This window comes from Coturnix japonica, chromosome 15 (assembly GCF_054131305.1).
Source record: "Coturnix japonica strain WE chromosome 15, WE-NBRP24, whole genome shotgun sequence".
NCBI classification, from domain to species: Eukaryota; Metazoa; Chordata; class Aves; order Galliformes; family Phasianidae; genus Coturnix; species Coturnix japonica.
In genome coordinates this window covers 14,143,561-14,166,645 of record NC_140677.1, presented here as the reverse complement: position 1 = coordinate 14,166,645, position 23,085 = coordinate 14,143,561, and the positions used below count along the sequence as shown (strand labels likewise).

The following is a 23,085-nucleotide window of genomic DNA, read 5'->3' as shown; positions in this document are numbered from 1 at the left end:
TGATCTGTGAAGTTGTGCATCCCCTGCTGCTCACAGCCTGTGTATAGTGGTAAGAGACAGCACAGCACAGGGTCTGCTGAGGGGCTTCCAGTGACCCACGTTGTCATTTGGGTCTGAATGCTGGGAACTTTAAATCGTACAGCTCAGGTTGTTCTGTTCTCTGCAGCTCTGCACATGCTGTTGTGTTTCAGAAGTGCCCTGGCTTTGTTTCATTCCCGCTCGGTGATGCTGGTTGGAGGCAGCCCCCACCCACTGCATAAAAGCCCCGGGGTCCATTTCGACCCTCCGTCTGGGGTTGGTGGGCAGAACAGCTCAGTGTTCGGTGCCGGTACCGAGTGGCTCCACCCGCATTATCCGGCAGCACTGCGGGTACCCGGCGTCCTGGCGGGGCGGGGCGTTCCGCAGGGCTGGCTCCGGGGCGGTGCCGTGGTTTGAAGCCGTGGTGGCGGTGTCGGTGTTGCTGCCGTCCGGGTGGTTCCGCCATGCGCCGGGTGCTGCCGCTCCGGGCGCTGCTCGGGGGCGGCTCAGCGGGGCGGCGTGTCCGGCTGTCGGCGCTCGGAGGGCAGCGCTGCGGAACGGCGGCTGCGGGGAGCGGAGGGAAGGTGGGCGAGAGCTGGGGCGGAACAAGACGGAACGAAACCGAAACGGGCGTGGGAGGAGGATGCGGAACTGCTGGGCGCTGTGCGGAGCGCGGTGCGGGCTGTGCTGGGCGTGGGGATGGGTGTTTGTGCTGCCTGCAGCAAAGGGCTGTGCTTGTGCGTAACGCCGGACATTATAATGATCTCGGTGACACCGCGCTGCTTTTAAGGCGCCGGCTCCGTTAGTTTGGGCTCTGTGGGAGAACTCGTGGTTTGGGGAAAGTGCTCATCGAGGAGAGGAGCAGCAGCTGCGGCGGCGTCAGTCCCAGCGCTGTGGAAATGCATCAGATGAATAATTGATGGGAGCAAAGTGCTGCTCCACAAGGTGAAGGTGCCTTTGGTGCCGGGGGTGGGTTCTGTCAGCCTGTCCCTTCAGGGAGCCTCAGCATAAAAGGCTGCCCCGGCTTCACAGACCAGAGTTCCACCCCTGTTCTCTCTGTCATGCTTAACTTAGTCCTTGTTTATCAAATGCTGACAGAGGAGGTAGTGAACATAGAGCCCTGGGCTCTGTTTCAGGGCTAGGAGAGGAATTTATCAGATATGTGTGTGTGGACATTCAATGTATTCTTGCTTCTCAATTCCTTCTCGCAGCTGAACGTACTGCCATCCTTTGGGTTTCTTTTTGACATTGATGGTGTGCTGGTACGAGGAAAGACTCCGATTCCTGCTGCAAGAACAGCCTTTCAGAAGCTGGTTAACTCTCAGGGGCAGTTCTTGGTGCCCGTGGTGTTTGTCACCAACGCAGGGGATTGCCTGCGCCAGAAGAAAGCAGATCAGTTGTCCCATATACTGGGAGTTCCAGTGAGTAGCCTGAATCTTACATATTGAATTACTTACTTGTGGTGAATGTGTCTAATGCACGACCTTCCATTACATGCTCAGTGAGTTTCTGTTTGAGCACCGTAGTTAAAGCTAAAGCAGTTCTGAGTTTTCTGTTCCCATCTGTTTTCTAAGTGAACTTAGAGAGGATTGTGTTTGTGCTGAGTACAGGAACTGTGGAAACTGGAAGGGTTGTGCATCAGTAGCGTAGTTATGTCTTTTTTCTGGGACATTGTTATTCAGGCTGTGAAATTGAGGAAGGAAATGATCCAGCAGGGCTTTATGTGGATATGTGTGATTGCTTTGTAACTCATAGAATCTGCATACCTGTTAATTATGTCTGTGCAGAAATAACTTCTCTGAAAAGCAATGTGCTCCTATTTGTTCTCGAATTCCAAACAGGTTTCACAGGACCAAGTGATGATGTCACACAGCCCGCTGCGGATCTTCAAACATTATCATCCCAAATGTGTTCTGGTATCTGGACAAGGGCCGCTTCTGGACATTGCTCAGGAGTATCTTTAAAAGAACACAAAGACTTTCCATTCAAGTGTTTTCCTTAATCAAGTTCAGAAGGCCAAACATTTCAACACTAGGAATGCAGTACTGAGAGTTCACTAATTAGCTATGGTAGTTCTTGTTGTTTTGAAAGTGGTTGATTTGTTTTTTGGTTGTATTTTTTTTTTGCTTCAATTTGTTCTACACTTTTTCACCTTATTCTTATGTCCTTAAGGAGGAAGGAAAAATGACTGTTATTTCTTTGGTTCATATATATGTAGTGAGCCTTTGGCACAAGGGTTTGTGTTCTCTTCCTATAATATAACTTAGGCAGTTGACTTTTTATGTCTGTGTAAAGATGATCTTGGGAGTATTGCAGGTGTTGAGTATCGCCTTCCACTTCGTCTTGTATTTTGAGCCGGCTTTTTGAGCCACTTTGAGCCATTTCTGTCTTAAGACTTCAGACATAGTGGACTCTGTAAATGAAGCAGTGATCGTTTATCTCATGCATGAAAAAGTCTTAGATATATTGCTTTCATTTCTAAATAGTCTGTTTTATCAGATGATAAGCAGCACGTGGTAACACTAATCATCAAAACTGAGTTACAGAGCTGTAAAGTATTTTGATATAAGCCATTCTGTGTCCTTAACTGGGGTTCTGCCAGCCTGGGGTTCAGCCAGCCTGTCACCATTGAGATGCTGCGGGAGCGGTACCCGCTGCTGGATGTTGTTGACCATGACAGAGCACCTGACGTGTTGGTGAGCCTGTGTTTTAAATGTTTGGTCATTAGATAACATTCAGCACTGGAGGTCAATATTTGAACTGTAGAGCTGGTGGTGTTTTCTCATGTTTCACTGTGACTTTGCTTTTATTTCCTGCTTCTCTATTTGTTTTATTGCGACATTTTTCAAGGACAACTGTGCAGAGTTTTTCTCCTGCTAGTGGTAATTCCTTAACGAGCGTTTGCATTTTGTAACTCACTGCTGTGCGATCATTACAGATATCTAATTCAAAATCTGTTTTGGAAGCATTAATGACTTCCTTGGATGCACGGAAGATTAAGTAAGCTGGGCCTTCTGAATGTAATAGGCGATAACTTGCCTGCTGTCCATTTGCTGCTGGGTTTCAGTTTAGAACTTGAAATGCAGGTTTCAGAGTTAACTGGCCTTGGTTGCTGGAGCAGTAGCTGCACTAAAATAGTGCGTTTCCTTTCAGTGTTGCAAAAGGCAACTGTGGGAACTGTACTTGAATTTATTCTTTTAAAAATAGTAGCAGATGTTTAATCTTGTAGAAAACATTCACTTTTTTTCTTATTTCAGTTCTCCTCTGCTGTGGAGCTTCCCAAGATCGAGGGTCAGTTATGTTTACTTCATTTGCAACTATCCCTTAATAGATGGAATATCTTTGTTGTACTTTTCATTATCATTAGAATTTATTCTCAGATTGCTGTTCACATTGGGAAGTTGGCTATGACAATTCCAAAACTTCCTCATTGGTGACATCTGTTATTAACACAGAATGTATAAGGTGTGGTAAAACCAGCCATGTGTTTTTGAATATGGGAATAGGAAGGGGAGGTCTGTGTTCCTCTTTTATCTTCCTTTAGGAGGCTGCTATTGAATTCCATTTAAATATTAAGAATGAACTGACATGTTCGGAAATGACTGGTCTTGACTTCACAGTATTCAGGAGGGTCACCTCAGAGCTGTAGTGTAAGAAGTGTCTTCTTTCAGCATAACGAGCAAAGGGACATGACTGATGGGTTATTTCAATATTGTACATGAACTTCAAGAGTTCACAGAGGTACAGAGGACTTAGAAGTATCATTTATAAGTTAATTTGTGCTGTGGAACAATTTGGCCATTGCAAAGAATCAAAGAATTTCTTAATCTTATAGGTTTTGCATTGGGAACTATGTTACTTCTGATGTTCTTCTATGAATGAGCAAGAAACATTAAAACATTATATCATTTTGTCACCTTTAAATCAATTTAATGGTTAGCCTCGTTTGTAGCAGAGGTGGTATGGTGCCCTGTTAACTCTGTTATGTATTTCTTGATTTTATAGCTGTTGTTTTGTTTGGGGAGCCCGTCAGGTGGGAAACCAACCTTCAGCTGATAATTGATGTTTTGCTGACGAGTGGCTGTCCTGGAAATCCGTATCACCATGAGAATTACCCTCATATACCTGTACTTGCTTGTAATATGGATCTAATGTGGGTAGCTGAAGCACAGTCTCCAAGGTAAGTGCAACTATAATACCATGTGGGTATGGCATGTGGCATCTTAGGTTTTTCCTCACTTCTTCACTACAATTAATGGTCAATATTTCCACACAAAATGTCTGTATGGCTTTATGGTAGGTTGGCGTTTTTTCCTGTACGCTTGATACAGTTTGAACTGTCATGTTTTCCATCTTTTAGGTTTGGGCATGGGACATTCATGGTGTGTTTGGAAAACATTTACAAGAAGATTACTGGCAAAGATCTGAAATACGAGGCCTTAATGGGCAAGCCTAGTGAGCTGACCTACCAGTATGCAGATTACCTTATCAGGGCTCAAGCAGCAGAAAGGCAATGGAAGCAACCCATTCGAACTCTTTATGCTGTTGGGTAAGAAATTATAGGTCTAATGAGTACACCAAGAAATTACATGCAAGGTAAATACTGAAACATAGAAACACACAACTCTTTGTATGGTTGGGCCCGTTATGTCACAACTGAAAATGGTTAGTGCTGTGTTGTCCTCGTGATGTTTTCGTGCCTTGTTGTTTCTAACCTTCAACTTAATTCTTTGATGTTTCTTTGTACCATTTCTGTGTAAGTATGAAAGGGAGGTTTTATGTCTCTTCTTCAGCCTTTAACAAAGAGTTTGTGAGGGGGTTGTTTTGTTTTCTTAACACCCACAAGCTTTGAGTAGTACGTGACATTTTAAGGAATGCAGAGCTAGAGTTGATTTGAAGTATAATTGAACTTGCTCATATACTCCTATGTGCGCAGTGACATTGTAGAATCTTTTTAATAGAATGAGATAAAACTCTGTTATATTAAGGATTGTTCCAGAGTCTCCCAGATGCTTGGAAAAATAACCTCATTAATGGACTACTAATACCTGTTCTTGCTTTCCCCTTTGCCCTATCCCAGTCTGGAAGTTTCAGTATGGAGCACTTTCACTTCTATTAAATGTCAGGGTTAGTGAAATAGCATAATAAAATTGCTATATAAGTGGATTTTCTCCTGTGTAAATAACTCCACAGGAAGTTATGGAAAACGCAAAATATGTAGTTAAAACCTTGATGTCTTCTCATACACTTGAAATTGGAGAACTAAAACTGTGCTGCTGACTGAAGTACTATTTGTATTTCCAGGGATAATCTCATGACTGATGTTTATGGTGCTAACCTGTACAATCGCTATCTTGAAGAGAAGAATTCCAGAAAAGGCTCAAAAACGTGGATTCAGGCCAAAGTTGCTGGAGGTAGAGGGTCTGCTGCTCTCTCTCAGGGTGATGAGATAGATAACAGCTGGGAGAATGAACTGGCATCCTCGGCTGCTACCCACTGTAGGTCTGTTCTTGTTTGTACTGGGGTTTACAACCCTCACACGGAGGTGCCCTTGGATACCAAGGAGAGCAGAACTGAAATGGTATTCCATGGACACAGAGATTTTAGGTTTGATCCTGGTTTAGTAGAACCGGATCATGTGGTACCAGATGTTAATGCTGCTGTAGACCTGATCTTCCAGTTGGAGAACTTTACTCCTAATTGAGGTGACGTGATTTCTTCAGGACTGCTTGGTGTTATGCTGTTCTTCCCCTAAACTGTGCTTTAAAATCATGCCACAAACTCCTTTCTATTTATTTATTTTTACTTTTTAATTTACATAATATATAAATATGAAAGTAGATTAATGTGCTTGATATACTTACTATGACTATATAAATTCAAAAAATCTGTTTAAAATACTTGATTTATTATTTAAGTATAAATAATACTTTTTAAGTTTTTCAAACTGTACTTTCTCGCTTTAGCTGTCTTTTATTTGTATCTTATTCATTATTTTATTCCAGTAGTAATTTATCATCATTGCTTATGTTTTATTGGTACTTAAATTCCTGTGTGACCATTCATTCTTTCCTTTCTTGAAAGACTTACTTTCTAGTTCTTGAAGGTCTTTGGTCATTCACATGATTACAGACTGATACAGAGCACAGTAGCTATTCTGCAAATAATAAGCACTCTTTCAAGTGTGTTGCTTCACATAAGGGTTGAATTTGATGTTCTATCTCTGTACTCGCTCAGATAATCGTGCAGCCTTCCTTTTTACCTGCTTTCCAATTCTTCCAGCGTATCTGGACCTGCATTGCTGCTGCACTCTGACACAAAGCCTTAAAAGAAATGCCATTATAAGCTGATGAAGGCTGCGCTGTTAACACAAATTGAGCTCCTGCTAACTGAACAGTCATAAAGGGAAAGCAGCGAATAGTGAGTGTCCTGTGTGGTGTAACTCCTGGGCTTTTGTTGTTGCCTTTTTATTTGCATTTCTGTTGGAGAATTTTGGAAAGCTTTAGACACTGTTTTGGGCATTCCAGCTGGATTTCTCCACTGATGAGTGACTGCTATCTGGGCAAAAAGTGCCTACTGGTTTACTTGAAGCTTTGTACCATCGTGGTAGCTGACTGTCCTTGAGTGTAATGTGTTTTGTTGTGTGTCAGTTATGTGTTTGGCTCGTGGATTTTTATAACTGTTCATTTTTAAAAAGAAAAAAACCTTATTTTTATAAAATACTTCTAGCAGTTTTAATCCAAAAGATGTATTTGAAAATGTCCTCTGTGTTGGTTATATCACAGTGAGATAACACTTGTGAGATAAGCTGTGTGTCTGTCCTTTAACGCTTGGAAAACTTAAGTCAATTAAAAGCTTAAAAATGAAGTCAACTTACACAGAACTATCATGTAAAATCACCTCAGGAGGTGTGGGATCTGTTTTGTTTCACAAATAAGAAATGGTACAAACAAATCTGGGGGTCTTCTATTTCATGGATTTCTTGCAGAAGTAGCAGAATGCTGCCTTGCAAACACTCACAGATGGTGGTGTAAGGAGAAATGCCTTCCTGGCCAACTTCTACACTGCTTATTATCCTGAAATCAAAATCTAAGTCCTCTTCATGTCACCATTAAGTCAGGCTTTTGTTGTGTTTTTCATTTGCATACCACTCCAGTCACTTCCACTACTGCCAGGTTTGTTGATGAAATCACTCACATTTTGTAAGTAGTTTTCAACATCCCTTGCTGGATGCAGGGTTCTTAGTTTAAGGACACTGCTCCAAGTATTGTATTTTATTTTTATTCACTGGGAAGCTATTTCAGCAGTCTGTTCTTACTTTTCTTACTGTTACAGCAGGTGAATGCATGTCTGTTTCTTTGTCTCTTTTCTGTAATGCACCAACTACTTATGAAGCATGCCAAATGTTTTTAAGTAAGGAATGTTGTTAAGGCTTTGCAGGACACGGGGTAACCAAAGTTGTGTTGTTTCAGTACTGAAGCACGTTGCTGAATCCTTTCTTACTGGAAACTGTTTCAGACTTTCAGTGATGCAGGGAATAAAAACATAGAAGTTAATGAAGAATGCACCGTTCAATTTTTCCTCTCATTTTTCCCCCCACCTTGATTTAAAATAAAACTATGTCACATCTTGGAACTCTTAAACGTCAAAAAAGCAACGACCGGCTCTGTAGCAGGCCCTGTGTTTTTGGGCCTGGTGCCGTACACATGTCGGTACCTGAAGGCGGCCCGTGGGGGGCGCTGCCCGCCATGTTGGCTGCCCGCCATGTTGGGTTACCTCAGCGGGGACAGGGCGCCGCGGGGACTGAGGGTCTCATCTCCATGCTTTGTTTATTCACATGTATTGTAGAAGTAATAGTCGAAGTCGATGTCCCTACACTGTTCTTTGAGTCCCAGGGTATTTCAAGTTCTTCATCCTCGTGGACAAAACCACGCATTGGTAAGTAAGTAAGTTGGTAAAATGCTTCAAAAATGGCAGGTGCTGGGATGCAGTCAGATTCTCATTCTCATCCTCTCTTGGTTTCAAACAAATGCTGAGCACTCGGTCCTTCCTCGGTCAGTGTTTGTCAGCCCCGTTCTGCCCTGGCAGTGGTGCACCTGAAATCAACAGACGTTGCTCCCCAAGTTTGTCTGTAGGTGACTGCAAACATATCAGAAATATGCCAGCTTAGCATAAGTTATATTTAGAGTTGATATGTTTTTCTAAATCTAAGAATTGTTTGGTCTTCTTGAACGAGGAAATAAACAGGGGCAATAAGTGACATTTGTTTATTTTTCCTGTGAAATGTGAAAAGGCAGCAGCAGCTGAAAGGCCCTGCAGCATCTGGGCTTTGTTTTGTGGGTGGATTTGCAGAGATCAGAACTGGAGTTTGCCAGCTCTGTGTCAGCTCTTCCTTGTTCAGAACATGCTTCAGAGTGATGCATAGAAAGGAAAGCTAACAAATGATTCACACAAACGTTTTTCTAAGCTTTGATTTTGCCACTGGAAGTGACTTCTGTTCCCAGTGCCTACATTTGAATCTCAATAGGGTAAATTACTTCCTAGAAGCAATTATTTTCAGTGCAGTTTACCAGGCTCACATTATCAGCACATGGTGACACTGAGACATCATTCCTCTGTTGTAATGACTGAATTTGGTGTTGTAAACTGATGTGCAGAAACATCTGAAATTAATGCACCTACGTGTTGTTTTCAGTTACATTGGCTGCATAGACAGCTGGAAGTGTGAACTTGCTGAGGCCGATGGTTCTGATCATTGACTAACACAGTCTGTATTCAGGTATTTCGTATATACAAGTATGGATTTGGGGGTGATGGGATAAATCCTGCCCTCAGCATTCAAGCAGCTGAACATCAGAAGTTTCTGAAAGGAGTGTGTGGTCAGTTCTGTGAGTAACAGATCAGCGTGTATTCAAAATGGCAAAGATGGCAGAAAACTTCCTTAGGGAAGGTGCAGTTTTAACCACATTGTTTACATTTAATTTTAAACACTGAGAAGTTATCTCTAATGTGGAAGACTGAATCCATTTTATGTGCGTGCCTTTATGTAGGTGATGGGCAGTTGTAAGTATGTATAAGAGGAAGAGTCAAGTACTGCTTGTTTAACGGAATACATTGAACTATCTTCTCTAAAATTAAGAGAACATACAGCACTGTAGAACAGGATACAGAATTTCCTAATCTTGTTTGTTTTTGTCTTTGATAATCAGCTACAGCAAATTACATGGATTGAAATTACCACAAAAGATATTAATTGCCAAATGTTTACTTTTAATTAAATCTTTTGAACGATATACAGTACAATGTATCTACTAGACTACAGTTCACAACATAAAGCAGGTTTCATATCTGCTTAAAAATATTCTTCATAATAAATTCATAAATAGATGAAGGTAAAGTATAAAAAATTACTGTAGTATGCAAGCCTGCTTCCTTGTCTCCTCATATTCCAAGTGACCCAGTCAGTATTGTAATAAGAGAAGTAGCTAGTGATGATTACAAACATACAGCCTGCATCTCTCGAGGAAACCTTGGAAAAACAGCTACAGATTTGTCCTAGGAAATGCAGAATATTTTTAACACTGTTATCCTCTAAACCCTTCAAATCATTTCAGAATGCAGTGAATGAATTCAATATGAATTAGAGATCTGTTTTTTCTCCCTGGCAGGTGTATGAGCCAAACTCACTTGAATGCTGTTGAGTCTCTAGAGTTGTGCATCCTCAGGGACCGGGTGTCACAGCCGTCAGGTGTCAGTGAGCGAGGCACAAAAGAGGGAAAAGTTTGTTGAGAGCACTGAGTGCGTCTGACTATCAGAAATCTTCGCATTTCTGCACAGAGACAACATAAAATCTTAAAACAGTTACAAATAACTGAATTCACCTTCTGCTCAGTACCTGTACTATGCCATACCTGGGAAGTGAAGCAGTGCCTGATCTCATGCATTGGCTTCCAAGGTTTTGAAATGGTAGTTTCACATAGTGCCATTTCAGCACTAAACTCTACCAACTGAATCCTTCTGTTACACCACCAGGCTGTTCTAGCAGTTACTCATCAGTACGTCGCTCTTTTAAAAAGAGACACATAGAGTTTTCTTTTGTCAAGTACCAAAACACTTTTCATACCTATCTATTTTTATACCACTTACAAAGGGGAAAATCCTTATCTATGCATAGCATTGAATTAGGGAATTAACATGAAAAACAAAGAAAGTATGCTCTGCCTTTTCCATGAATGATATTATAACCATTTCCCTTTATTGAGCTTGCTCCAGTGTTGTTCATACGTAAGGTACTTCACCTAAGTCAAAATCTACAGAAACTTGGATCTCTTCACGTAGTTCTTACATTTGAATAATGTGTCCTTTCAGATGTCTTGGAGAGTGTGGGGGCCTAAGACTGAAGCTCCTACAGTGCAGCCAACTATGCTCTAGTTTGAGTAAGAATAAACTTAGTAGGGGAACTGTTGTTCCTAGTATCATAATCCAGAATTTAAACATCAGAAATATAAAAGCAGGAAAACCTGTAACTATTGTTATGGTGTATTACTTGAACTACGAGAAGGAAATTACCTGCTTTAAACTGAGTAATCATTGACTAAACTGCCCAGATTTAATGAGATAAAATGGCTGACGCAGGTGTAGGCTTTACTTTTCTTGTTCTTAGGAACTTAGTGCTAACTTGTTTTCCATTGGCCTCATATAAATCAGTATGTCAAAACAAAGCAACTGCTGACACAATCTGCCTTCAGTCACACCTAAAAGTACAGAGGTAATCAGGGTACCTGCCATTATCAGTATTAGTGTGACAGAAATCCTTGTTGAAAAAAGTCAATAAGAGCAAAGGAAATTAAATAATAATAATAATAAAATGCTTTTATGTTCTTCAGACTAAAATGACATGATAAAAAGGGGCACAGAGGGCTAAACAGGTGCTGGGAATCAGAATGTCTTATTGTGGAATAGCTCTTTTTTTTTTCTAAAGTATGTGGTGGGGGCTGCATTTAAGTGCTCACATCTGAGATTTTTGCTGCTTTGAATAGTTCTGTGACTATGTTCAGTAGAGTTGAAAGAAAACTAATGTGACCTGCCCAGCAAAACTAATGTATGCAGGAGGCTTGTTTTCAGACCAAAATCTCAGTGGGCTGGTCAGCACTAAAAATACTACAATGTTAAAACTGAGATAATATTTCCCAGATCTTTACATCTCTTCCTCTAGGGAGAAAAAGAACTATTGGATCTGAGAAGAGTTCCCACTTCCCTCAGGACTGACATGAGATGGCGAAAGGCATTCAAAGAGTGAACCCGATGCTGGCTGGCTATGAGATTAAGTGATAGAGGTGTAAATCTCAGTAGAGTAATATGGCAGGGAAGCACTAGGGAAAGGCTTTGAGGTTATTTGAGCGTCATACTGCTCAGATGTATGAAGAATGTGAAGGGTTACTGAAGTAATGCATTTAAATGCATATGACAATCTGTTCTTCATATAAATCTGGTTTTCCTCTGAAGTCAAAGAAAAAAATGGAGTAAGAGCTCCAGTTTTCATGAAGCTCTAAGAAATCTCTGCAGTGTAAAGAGGGCTTCATTTGGTTTAGTTACTCCCTCACCTGCACTTTGAGTGCACGTTATACTGAGGATAGTAAAATCATGAGGACTTTTCTTCTGTTCTCAAATGTTTTAATTTATATATAAAACTTGTTTTGCAAAACAAATATTAGCAGGTTTCTAGGTTTACATTTATTTGAAACAATGTTTACCTAATTATAAATATTAGTTAAAATATCCATCCATAATGATGGACTGGATGGCTAATGGGAGGTAAAATGAGCTTAAATCAAAAATCAGTGCAGAGAATAACACTGCCCACACTGCTGGGAACCACATTCTGCTGATGATTGCAGTTCAGTATTTCCCTCTGCATTCCATTCTTAATTGTTATAGGGCAGGGATCAATGTTCCCTTCTGTGTTGATGTAATATTTTGCACACTTTGGGCACTGCCAAAACAAAATGATAAATACATGGTCAGCCAAGGAGATCTGCTTAAAGGCAGTGTGCCATAGTCTTGTTAATGATCAGCTGCCGGTAAACAGGGCTCTTGGCAGAAGTTTATGCTGTGAACTCTAATCATGTGCTACTGAATTATTCACTTGATGTACATCAGTGCACATTTGTAACCTGAGAGTTGAAACAATTTCTTTTACCTGTAAATCTCAGGTTTATTGCTACTCGCCTTCTTCATCCAGGCAGCCTTTAGAGTTGGAGGACAAAGCTGACATGAAGCCATAGTCTATTTACAAAAATCAAATCTGAAACAGTGAGGGTCGGCATTGGAAAATGCAGTGAACAAATCACTGGATGTATCTCCTGTCTTCTGACTGAGACAAACTCGACCTGCAGAGTCACAGCCTTCAGCCATAGCATAAAGGAGAAATGGGAGCTGATACTAAGGAAAGGTCAGCTCCTTGCTCTATGGCTGCTCATTTACTAGATGGGACTTTAAACTAAGCAAGTGGATTTCTCCATTTAGTGCACTGGAAGATCTGTGTTACTTTTGTGTCTTGTTCCAGTTTTGAGTTACTGTGTAAACGGCTGATTTTGAGTAGTAGCAATACTGTCCTTAAATGCGTGTGAAATTTTATCCACATGGATTAAATAATTTGGCACTAACCCTGCAGATATTGGAGGCTGAGCTTTGTGGATGCTGACCTGCAGGACTGTAACCTACAAGCTGTAAACTATACAAAGTTATGACAAGTCCAATGCTTGCCAGTATTCTGTAGCTTAAGGACTATCAAACCAGGAGGAAAAACAGTAACCAGAACTGAATTTTAGCTTGGACTGTCTGCATAGGTTTTCCTGGGAGTGAAATGTAAGACTCCTAATAACGGAAGCAGAGTTTGGACAGTTCTAATTTTTGGTTTTTAGCTCCCAGTGGGAACTCACTGCCTGCTATCTTGGGATGTAGGAGAGCTGGGTATGTCCTGGAAATGTCCTGGGTATGTCTCCAAAATGCTACTGAATACTGTGGCTTAATCTGCCCTTCCATATAAAACATTACGGTTGTGAAAACAATGCTAAGTGAAAAATGCAAAGCCCTTCCAGTCTTAGAACTATAAAACTTGAAATCTAGTCCCTTAGAATAGAAGCAAACAGGATACAAAGCTTAAGCAATTCTTCAATAATCCTAATACTTAAAAAAAAAAACCAAAAAACAACCAAAAAACAAAACAACAAAAACCCACAGACAGAAAGACCAAGGAATGATTTAATAATTTCTGTATGAAAATGAATAACACTGAAATTAGGATCTATTAGCCCTTTCTTCAGTCTTCCAGACTTTCATGATACTGGATGTGCTGAATGGCTAAAAACAGGTGTAGCCCCAGTAACAAACCAATCCACCTGGTCTTTTGACCCAAGATTTTCAAAAGGAACAAAGTGACTTCACTTCATGTGGGAGCTTTGTGTAAATGAGCTACTTTAAAGTATCTGGATTGGAAAAATCACTTGTCATTTCTGTATGCCTTCGCTTTAAGCGCAGATTTAAAGATAAGCCTGCGTCTGCTCCTTCTTCTAATCTGAGTTTGTAAGGTGCTTCAGTGTGTAAATCCAGGGAGGACTGCTGCCATCAGTATCAACTGTATCTACAACGTGCAGTACAGAGCTGAATCTGAAAGACAACTATATGATTATGAAATCTATTTTACTTAATGTGAGTTTTGATCAACATTAAAAGATCTTCCCTGCTAACTGTTTTTAAGAAATAAACAGCAATTAGTGACAGGGAAAGAAGCAGAGCAGTACAAAGGTGGGAGGCAATCCCTCATGAAGATGCTAGACTCATAAAACCAAAAGGTTCAATGCATGCAGTCTCAGCTACTATGAGGAGGTCTTCTTTCTAATTACATGCCCAGATTAGATTTAAAAAAAGATAGTTAAAAATCAACCAAATCCTACTTATACCACTTAAACAATAAACACTCTGGTAACATTCTGTCAAATGTATGACCAGAATTAACCCTGTATATGACCATGAGGCACATGGCAAGGGATCATGGCGAACCAATCAGTTCAGGGTTTCTCCACTTCCCGTTCCAGTGGTGCAGGTCTTGAGTTTCAAATGAAATTAACAGACTTGAGGGCAAAGAAATCCACGATGCTCACTTGCAAAAGGGAGCTGTCACTGCAAACAGTAACAAATGCAATACGTTTACCCTCTCCTCAAGACTGTGTTTAAAATTACTAAACTGGTCCAACCTTGCCTGACAGCAAGTCATGCGATATCGCTCAGGGTGGTTTTGCTATCCGTTAAATTGATAACTTAAGAAAATGAAAAAAAACCTAAAACAACCTGAGAGAAGGCTGCCCTTCCTGGGCCTGTTCCTTTACTAGCTAGCAATGCATGTGTCCTTGGACAGATGACTGCTATTTGGTCCTGTAGTTGTGGGTATTTTGAAGATTGGAATGCTTGTATTAAAGACACTCCCTGTCACTTCTAGGCTTTCTGGCCATTGGTGGAGCGCTGAGGATTTGAAGAGATGCTGTCAAGCATGTCTATTCTAAAAGTAACCTCCTTTGCCAACAATCCCATGCTAAGTGCTTCAGTACCTTGGATGTGAGGCAGTCTTTTCCAGCCATCTGTCTCCTACCCTGCATCACCGCTTTGAAGGTTTTTTTCCCACTTTCGTACCTGGCATGATGGTTACAGAAAAGGAAGCGGCAGGGAAAGATGCTGATTAAATTTTTCAATAGGCTTAACTTTAGGACTGTCTGTCAGCAGTCCCCTTATTTAAAAAAAAACAAACAAAAACAAGACACCAAAGCAACCAGGATTGTGTCTAACTTCTACAGAATGGCTGGTTTCACAGAAGGAGGACAATATGGCTACTGTGCTACTCAGCATTAGGGTAAAGCACCATCTAAATTCCAGTAAAGTCAGGGATTTCACCTAGCTCATATCAGCAACCACACCCCCAGCCTTCTACAACGTCTTTGCTGTCAAGCTTGATGCTGTCAGTATTCTTCTCACTGAACATGGGGCCTCCATGCCTCATCATGAGCTCGGTAGCCATCTTCACAAAAGCCTCCTCCACGTTGCTGGAGTCTTTTGCAGAGGTCTCTATGGCACAGATGATATTATCATAGTGATCAGCCAGATTCTGAGCTTCTTCCAGCTGAACCTCTCGAAGGTCACTTAGGTCAGACTTGTTTCCTGGAAATAAGAAAGGGAAATTTATGATGACTATTAATGCCAGAGCTAACATTTGGTAGAAGGTTGTCATGGCACTGGGAGGAGCTGTAGAATTTCCAGTTTTGAAGATCTTCAAAATTCAACTGAAAAGGCCCTGACCAACCTGACATCAGCCTTGCTATCAGCAGGAGGTTGGTCATCTCCATGGGACCCTTCCAACCTGTATTTCTGTGTGACTCATACATAGAACAGAAAAAGTCAGTACCCAAAGAGATAGGATTGAAGAGCGATGGCTGGAGACTATAAAGAAAGAAAAGTGGGGTAGAAATCAGAGCTGAAGTCATTTTGTGAGAAAAAAGGCAGAGAAGAAAACAGAGAACTGATGGGTTCTGATTTCACTCAAGTTCTGAAATCCTCTGAAGGATGTGGGTGCACCGGTCCATCAAAACATGTCTGCTTAATATGATGGAACTTCTTGCCCTAGAAACCTTACAGTTGTAATCATCAGAATAGCTACATAACAGCTCTGCCTCAGAACCTGGGTATCTTGGGTACTCACTTCACCACTAAGACACAAGGGTTTAAAAGCTGGCTTCTGATACAAAGCTGCCTAATGCTTAAAAGAACTTAATCAAAGCAGACGGGCTTCTTAAGCATATTTGTCAGATGAATCAGCACTTTCTGATTTAATAAATAAATGAATTCCAGTCAGCTCTATTACATACATTTTGACTTCAAGCAGAGCCAAAACTTTTAACTATCAGTAGGTACTATTACGCTGCCCGGTATCCTGTACTACTGAGCATTAATATTTTCATTCTGTGATTTTAACTCACCAATCAGTAACTGTACTATGTTGGAACCAGCATACTTTCTCACATCCTCGATCCAGCGAGGAATGGACAGGAAAGAACCTCTCTTGCTGATGTCATAGGCTAGGATTGCTCCGTTGGCGCTGCGGTAATAACTCTGTGTGATAGTTCGGAATCTCTCCTGGCCAGCTGTGTCCCAGATCTGCAACTAAATAAAACAAAGCATGCAATGACACACTGGCTAGTAAAGGTTTTAAAATATGTTAAGTTTTCCTGAGTCAAAAGATAGGACTTGATTGTAACACATGGTGGCATTACACTTTTCATGTCCTTTGATCATGATTTAAGGATCACAATATTTGCACTGAGGTGCTTTGAGTACCAGTCAGTGATCTCTGATGCAGTCTGCTGTAGCAGCCTATTATCACTTTGGTGTGTTTAGACCTACGCAGTGACATCAGGAAGCTCTTACAGCACTCCCAGACATTTTTTACTCAAGTGTTTATGTCTGTGTGTTCACAGAACTAAATGTTTGAAGTTGCTGAAACCCTGAATCTCTGCTGGGAATAGCACAGACTAGAGGCTTGATCTTCTGAGGAGCTCAAACAGCAATCTTCCTCCCAGCACATGCGCTCCAGGTAGGTTCTTTCTCATAGAATTTTGATGTTTATGCTTCCCTAATTATAATTTCTTTTTTAAGTAAAGACAGAATCGTTCCGTTTTTTTGCGAGATCTTATTTATTGTGTTTTTTTCCAATGCTGAAACTACAGTATGTGTTAGCTCTATCTGTGACATAACACATAAGCACACATACCACCTGACAGGCCTGTTTGCCACTGCTCCCATCACTTCTTGCAGAAGGAGCCAGGTGAGTGATCACTCTGTTTCAAAGTCTGTCAAATAAGGACATAATTTGCTTAAGCTGTACTGAGGCTACACTGTCATCAAAGACTTGCCCTCCCAGCTGCACATCCTTGCCCTCTCTGTGCTGAAACTGGCAGCTGTTAATCTGATTCACTATATGGCTTCACTCACAGATGTAACTGAAAAATAAGGATTTTTCTTTTGTTTGAAGAGTCAACACTTTGCAGTCAAAATCCCTGCAGATTTTCAAGACCAGACCAGTGTAGGCCCTGAACAACCTGGTATTTTCTCAAAGCTGGCTAGTTTGAGCAGGAGGCTGGATGAAAGACATGAAGTTCTTTCAACCTGAAATACTCTTGATTCTATTTTTTTTTAGATTGAAAAATGCATATATATCTGCATGAAAATAAATGATGGCAGGCAATCAATGTTTAATAAAGCAAATAGAGACATGCTCTGCACTTAGAAGAGTAGATCACCCTAATACACAAGGTTGTACAGTCAACTTTTGTGATCTGACAGCACATGCACAAGGGACTCTTGTGGTTCTGCTAAGAAAACACTGGGCAAAAATACAGGGAAACATTCCATAGCTTTGCATGCACTCACGCTCCTTGGATGGTAAGATAAGCCAGAAGCTTCGTAAGCACTTCATATTTTCTGCAGATGTTTCAGATTTATAGTATTTGTACTGTTTATTTGATCTATCAGTGTGCACGAGTCTGATATATCTAAACCAGATTGCGTGGTCTTATGGAACTGTACATAAACAGCCGTTTTAATGAGATTCATGGTAGGTCTTTTCCAACATTGGTGATTCTGTGATTGTCTGATTAGGCTCAAAGAAAGCAGAGTTTCAACCACAGAAACTGACCATGATGAAAATCATGGCTGATAGACTGACCGAAGAGCACAGTAATTCAGTGTTATCAAATGGTTTAACGTGCACTCATCTTGCATTGATAAACATAGTGTTTATCAAAGGTTAATGCTTAACAACTGGCCTCAGGACTCTTTAAATAAATTCCCCTTCCCTTATTTCCTACATAATTTATTAATTACTTTCCCAATTCCTTTAAAGTATCACAGGAATCCAGGTTTACCTTTGTAAAGTTAAAGATTTGTGAAGCAGCATTAATAAGTAGGTATATCCTGCAGTCAATAACTTCTAATGCACAGATAGAAATACCATTTTGTGCTATTAATTCTTCAAAACATAGCAACTTCCTTAAAGTTTTCCAGCACTGAAATGGTGGATTCAAAGACTGCGCTAAAGGATTCTAAACCAACAGTGTGTCTAGCAAATCACAATACTCCTCCTTCAGTCTTACTGAAACAATCTTACAATTTAATTTATACAGTCTTTGACAAAAGCAAAAAAAGTCAGCTCTGTATAGCAATATATTTAAAGTAACATTCACACATGCAACAATGTTACAATAAACTGATCCCTTTGATTATTTTCACTACAACATTTTCGAAGACCAAAGAGTCACCATTTGCTAAGCATTCTGCATTCCTGTTTGCTATAGTGTTAGGAGTGTCCAAGTAGTTGAGAAGAGAGGTGCATTTTCCTTTGGATATCAGAGATTACTGCTTCCATGTAATAACCAATTGAATTATTTGTTTAGCAATGTTAGTAAATACAGCTCTTTCTTCCTTTTGTCTTCATTCCTATCCTTTTTTGTCTTTTTTTTCCAATATTATGCATTTCCCATTTTCTTCTTTCTACTGTATATGATACCATTGAACGATAAATTAGGAATTTGTTTGGAGTTGACTGTCCCATCAGTCAGGAGTCAAGACAGCTAAAATATTACTTGAAATTTGGCCAGGTAGTTACACATTTTGTACAGAATATATGTAAGTTGCTCTGAAAGCACAGAAACTACAACAGATACATGGAGCACAATACTGCCATCTCACAGAGTCAGTTCTCAGCTACAAAATGCTCCTTCTCAACACAGGCACCACCATTAGCTGTGCATTTTTGCTAGTGATGAATGAGAGTTTGCATGCCATGCTCACAAAAATAATCTTAAATAAAATACAAGAAGAGAAACAGACTTGATGGCACAGAGAATTTACTTGTTCTTCCTCTATGGAAGTGGTAAATCTCTGCAAATCTGTGTTAGCACATATTGGGGATTCTTACACTACCAGTTCTTTATGTTTTGTTACTACAGAGAAAGTTTCAGTTCTCAGGGCTGTCTGAATAGCTTCTATCTCAGGCACTAGCATCTCTTTATGTAGCACGCTTAGCTTCAGTAGCTGCTGAAGCACTGGTGTATGAGATGTCATTTGAGACATTTGTAAGAATACAGCTTTAAGAGGAAAGTCTTATTTGAGTTAGGAAAAAAAATAAGTTATCTGCAGGTCCTTCAGCTTTACTCCCCCAACGTGTTTCTTTTCCTCTGTCCAACAAAAATGCATCTAAATTAAACTAGACTTAAAATCCTTGGGCTCCAGCTATTTCAGGCACATATAACTGTAGTGAAAACATTCAAGGTTTTAAACAGAAAGGGACAGTAACACAATTAACTTTAAAATGCTTGTTTGAATCTCAAAATAAGTGTCTGATTCATACGCACTCAGCTGTGTTGAAATACTATCCTTAGCCCAACTGACAATGAAGCGTGGGCCACTGGGCATGTGGAGGAGATGGTGTCTAAATGCTCCTTGGGGCTTTTTTGGACACACTGTTGCTTCTGAAAGAACTTCTAAAGATGATCCAGTTACAAAAATGGATTTTTCTCGTTTGTGCACCATTTGCTAAACACAAAACAAGCCTTCTCATTCCTATGGAAGATTCTGCCTTGAGTAGCATAAATCTACAGTGAAGTAGACTGGACTTAGCTTTATTTCCAGTTCTAGTCCTGCAGTCCCTATCTGAGACCCCTGGCACCAGGGACAGACACATCTGTCTGTCTGTGTGTGCCTGGCATTTAAAGTCAGCAGGTTTCAGAGTGAGAGGACAAGGCTCACTACCAGCTGCTCACTTCCTGGAAGGGCACAAGCTGAAAATCTGCGTTTCCTGTTCAGCTGCAAACCTCATATATAATAGGAAAAGTGGAAACACCACAAAGAAAAGAAATACCTTTGCTAGGTGTTGAACTTCTAATCTTCCTTTTGTAAAAGTTGACCCTTCACTTCTTCCATTTTCTACAACTTTGCTTAATATTCTGCTCACCAAAGTTAATGTGTAAGAAAGAGACAACAGAAAACTTTCACCCCCTACTTCCTCAGACACAGAGCAAAATTCAGCTGCAATTATCGTATTTCTTTACCATGTTTCATCTCGAAAGCTTTACGATCATTTTCTGGGCAATGACTGAGTTAGTTCTTTTTAGTCCCACCGGGAGTTAGCAGAGATAGCTATATGACCTCATTCTGGAGGGGAACGGTGAGGGTTTTAGTACTGCAGCCCCCACACGTTGCTGTGTGCTTCAGCCTCTTTCCTACTGCCTGACCACACTCCTGCACCCACAGGTCACATCTGCTGTGTGGAGTTTGTGCCACGGAGTGAGGAGAACTTCACTGGGAGAAAATCGGGTCATGTTTCTCACCCAAACAATTGGCTGATTTCCTATTGCACGAGAGGAGCCAGAGGCAGGGCTGATTTTCTTTTTGGATTTGAGATCTACAGAAGCTGCACTTTCTGGGACACCCCACGAACGGTGCCTTAAGACAGGTCTTACATAGAGCTGATGTAAAAAGCGTTGCCCACCCCCTCGGATGCTGCCAGTTCCACATCCCGCTCTGCAAACACAACAGCCGAGCTTCTGCTTTGTAAACAAACCACCGGCCGCCCGGCTGGGAAAAGCGGCACCCTCGGCCCCGCCGCTCACCTTCACCCTCTTGCCCTGGATCTCCAGGCTCTTCATGGTGAAGTCCACCCCGATGGTGCTGCCCTGGCGCTCAGCGAAGGCCCCGGTTTTGAAGCGCTGGACGAGGCAGGTTTTACCCACGCTGGCGTCCCCGATGAGCACCAGCTTGAAGAGGAAGTCGTAGCTCTCCTCGGGGTCGGGGCTCGGCACTGCCGGGCCGGGCATGGCGCTGCGGCCCTCGGCCTTGTGCCCGCCGCCGCCGAGGGGAGCCGGGCTCTGCGCAGCGCCCGCCGCCCCCCGCAGCGCCGCCCGGGCCTCCATAGGGCCCGCCTTCCTCCCGCCCCGTGCCCGCCTTCCTCCGCCCGCCGCCTCCGGCCACGTCCATGTCCGGCTGTACCGGTGGCGATGGGCGTCGCTCCCGGCTCCGCCGCCGCCTTTTCTCGCTCGGTCACCGCTTCTGGGGCCGCGGTGCCATGATGGCTGGTGGGATGGGTCGCGCTCCCACTGATGAGAGGCACGAAAACGTTCGTGTCAGCTGTCAAGTCTGCTGGTCGGAGCCACTGGAGAAGCTACGCATACAAGTGTGTGTCCCCGTTTCTTTGGAGTGGCGTTTTCCTGATATATTATTTCTGGCCCATTTTACAGTTACATATGCGCTGAATTAAGCAGGTGCAGTTGCTCCATTAAGTCATCCAGGAAGTGCAGCCAATTTACTTCATTTTGCTTTTCATTTTTTGGTCTGAGCTGGGGTGTGGTTTGTTTCCAGAGTCCAAGGCTCGGGGCAATAGTTTTTCCTTGCACAGTGTTGTGCCTCTCAGCCATCTTTCAGTCAGTTAACATCATGCTGTGCATCTGACCTATGCACCGGTGTCTGTGTGATTGCCTATTGCCTCCTAAACTGGTTGTGCACTAAGAGAAATTGTCTCAGTCTGGTGTTGTATTTTAACTGCTACGCAGCTCATCTGCAAAACAAGCTGCTGCTTAATAGATACTCCCTTTTAAATTGTGTGATGAGTTAAGATGCTAATAAAAAGCAGCTTTACTCATACTTTGGCACAGCACTTCTTGCTAGTGCATTCTTTATTAAAAAAATAAAAAAATAAAAAAAAGCCAAATTTCCATCTCAGTTCGAATGGACGGAATTGTGAAATGGAGTATATTGATGGTAGCATTGCTGAATGAGAGCTGCATTTATCCATAGATAGCTGTGCAGGACAGCTAGCCACAGCCGGCTTTGTGACTGAGCTAACACAGGCCAGATTGGAGTGTTCTGAGTCAATGGATTTTTTGGTAGCTTCATGGTTATTCCTTTTCAAGTTCCCATATGGATTTTTGGCACTCTGTAGTAACCTTCTAGCATGAGCAGACATACAGGTACTTGGTTGGGCTTTGTTTCAGGTACTCTGCGACTGTGAATTCAACAGGTCACTGAATTCTAACCTATTGATCAGCCAGGACAAAGTGACAGAAGAAAGATGTCACTCTCATGTTAATTAACACTTCTTATGTTTTCAGAGTCTGAGGAAAGCACTTCAAAGTATTTTGATTTAGAAAGATATATTCATAGAGATATTAATTCTTAATACTTAGAATTAATTGTATAGTCTCATTTTAGTGCAAATAATGATACTACTCCCACAAAGATAATTACATGACCAGATATTTCTCTGTCTTTGCTATGGATCATATGTATTATTTTGCAAAGCCTTTGTTGCAGGTGCAAGATTGCTTGTACATTTCTATATTTGATAATGGAATTTGGTTGGTAGAACTGTATTATATTTCAGAGCCACTGCTTGAGATTTTAAGTTACAGAGCAAATTAATTAAGTTCTGACCTTCTAAATAAATGCATACAGTGACTTTATATGAAATGCTATGGAAAAAAAAAGCCTTCATGAGGTTTTTGAAGTTTCTGTTTTGAGTATTAGAAGCCACAAACTTTAACATGACTCAGTTGTGGATACTGGATTCTTTGTCATTTAAAATTTCAAATTCATTTGCAGCACTTAATGATCTGCATGAATGCAGTGCAGATTCTCCTCTGTTAAGTTTCTGAAGGCTTTTATCTGTCTTAGTCACCCATCCATTTTCCTTGCCTGTTTTCGAGAGTGTATGAGAGGACGTCCTGCTTCAGAAACCTTTCCTGTTACCAGAACAGATTTCTTAAGCACAGCTGTTAATCACAGTTTCATACACCGAAGAGTGGCTGATGAAACTGAAAACCGTGGTACCCCTCAGTCAGATCTGGCAACTCATCACAGACCTGACCCTAAGTCCTGGCATCTTTGTGTGGTTCCTTAAGTTGAATATTGACCTCCACCATCTTGTCACTGCAGACTGGAGGTGCCACCTCAGGACTGTGCTGTAAGGGG

At 41.4% G+C, this 23,085-nt stretch overlaps 2 protein-coding genes across 7 annotated transcripts in view; one reads left to right on the top strand and one right to left on the bottom strand.

Moving 5' to 3' along the window:
- The first annotated feature begins 365 nt into the window (after positions 1-365).
- The window catches only part of LOC107319677 (haloacid dehalogenase-like hydrolase domain-containing 5), a 67,049-nt gene continuing 44,329 nt past the window's right edge, over positions 366-23,085 (top strand). The window contains exons 1-11 of one of the 5 annotated variants that reach the window (XR_014934849.1): positions 366-602; positions 1,230-1,439; positions 1,860-1,972; positions 2,621-2,714; positions 3,276-3,309; positions 4,024-4,198; positions 4,379-4,567; positions 5,323-5,432; positions 6,301-6,438; positions 16,542-16,657; positions 20,374-20,508. Coding sequence is in view for 3 of the 5 variants with exons in the window: in XM_085516943.1 (XP_085373069.1) it covers positions 483-602; positions 1,230-1,439; positions 1,860-1,972; positions 2,621-2,714; positions 3,276-3,309; positions 4,024-4,198; positions 4,379-4,567; positions 5,323-5,722 (1,335 nt within the window). In the remaining 2 variants the exon portion in view is untranslated. Of the gene's footprint in view, positions 603-1,229; positions 1,440-1,859; positions 1,973-2,620; positions 2,715-3,275; positions 3,310-4,023; positions 4,199-4,378; positions 4,568-5,322; positions 7,582-16,541; positions 16,658-20,373; positions 20,509-23,085 lie in introns of those variants that run through there. The other 4 variants (XR_014934848.1, XM_015874728.3, XM_085516943.1 and 1 more) reach the window with 4 other exon arrangements.
- On the bottom strand, positions 13,264-21,010 carry RAB43 (RAB43, member RAS oncogene family). Of its 2 annotated transcripts, none has more exons than XM_015874738.3 (3): positions 20,733-21,010; positions 16,044-16,227; positions 13,264-15,228 (listed from the first exon to the last, which is right to left on the bottom strand). In XM_015874738.3, the coding sequence occupies exons 1-3, from the start codon at positions 20,934-20,936 to the stop codon at positions 14,975-14,977; spliced, it is 642 nt and encodes a 213-aa protein (XP_015730224.1). In that variant the 5' UTR covers positions 20,937-21,010; the 3' UTR covers positions 13,264-14,974. The 2 variants fall into 2 exon arrangements, with proteins under 2 accessions (XP_015730224.1, XP_015730225.1); XM_015874739.3 differs by having other exon boundaries at positions 16,044-16,221.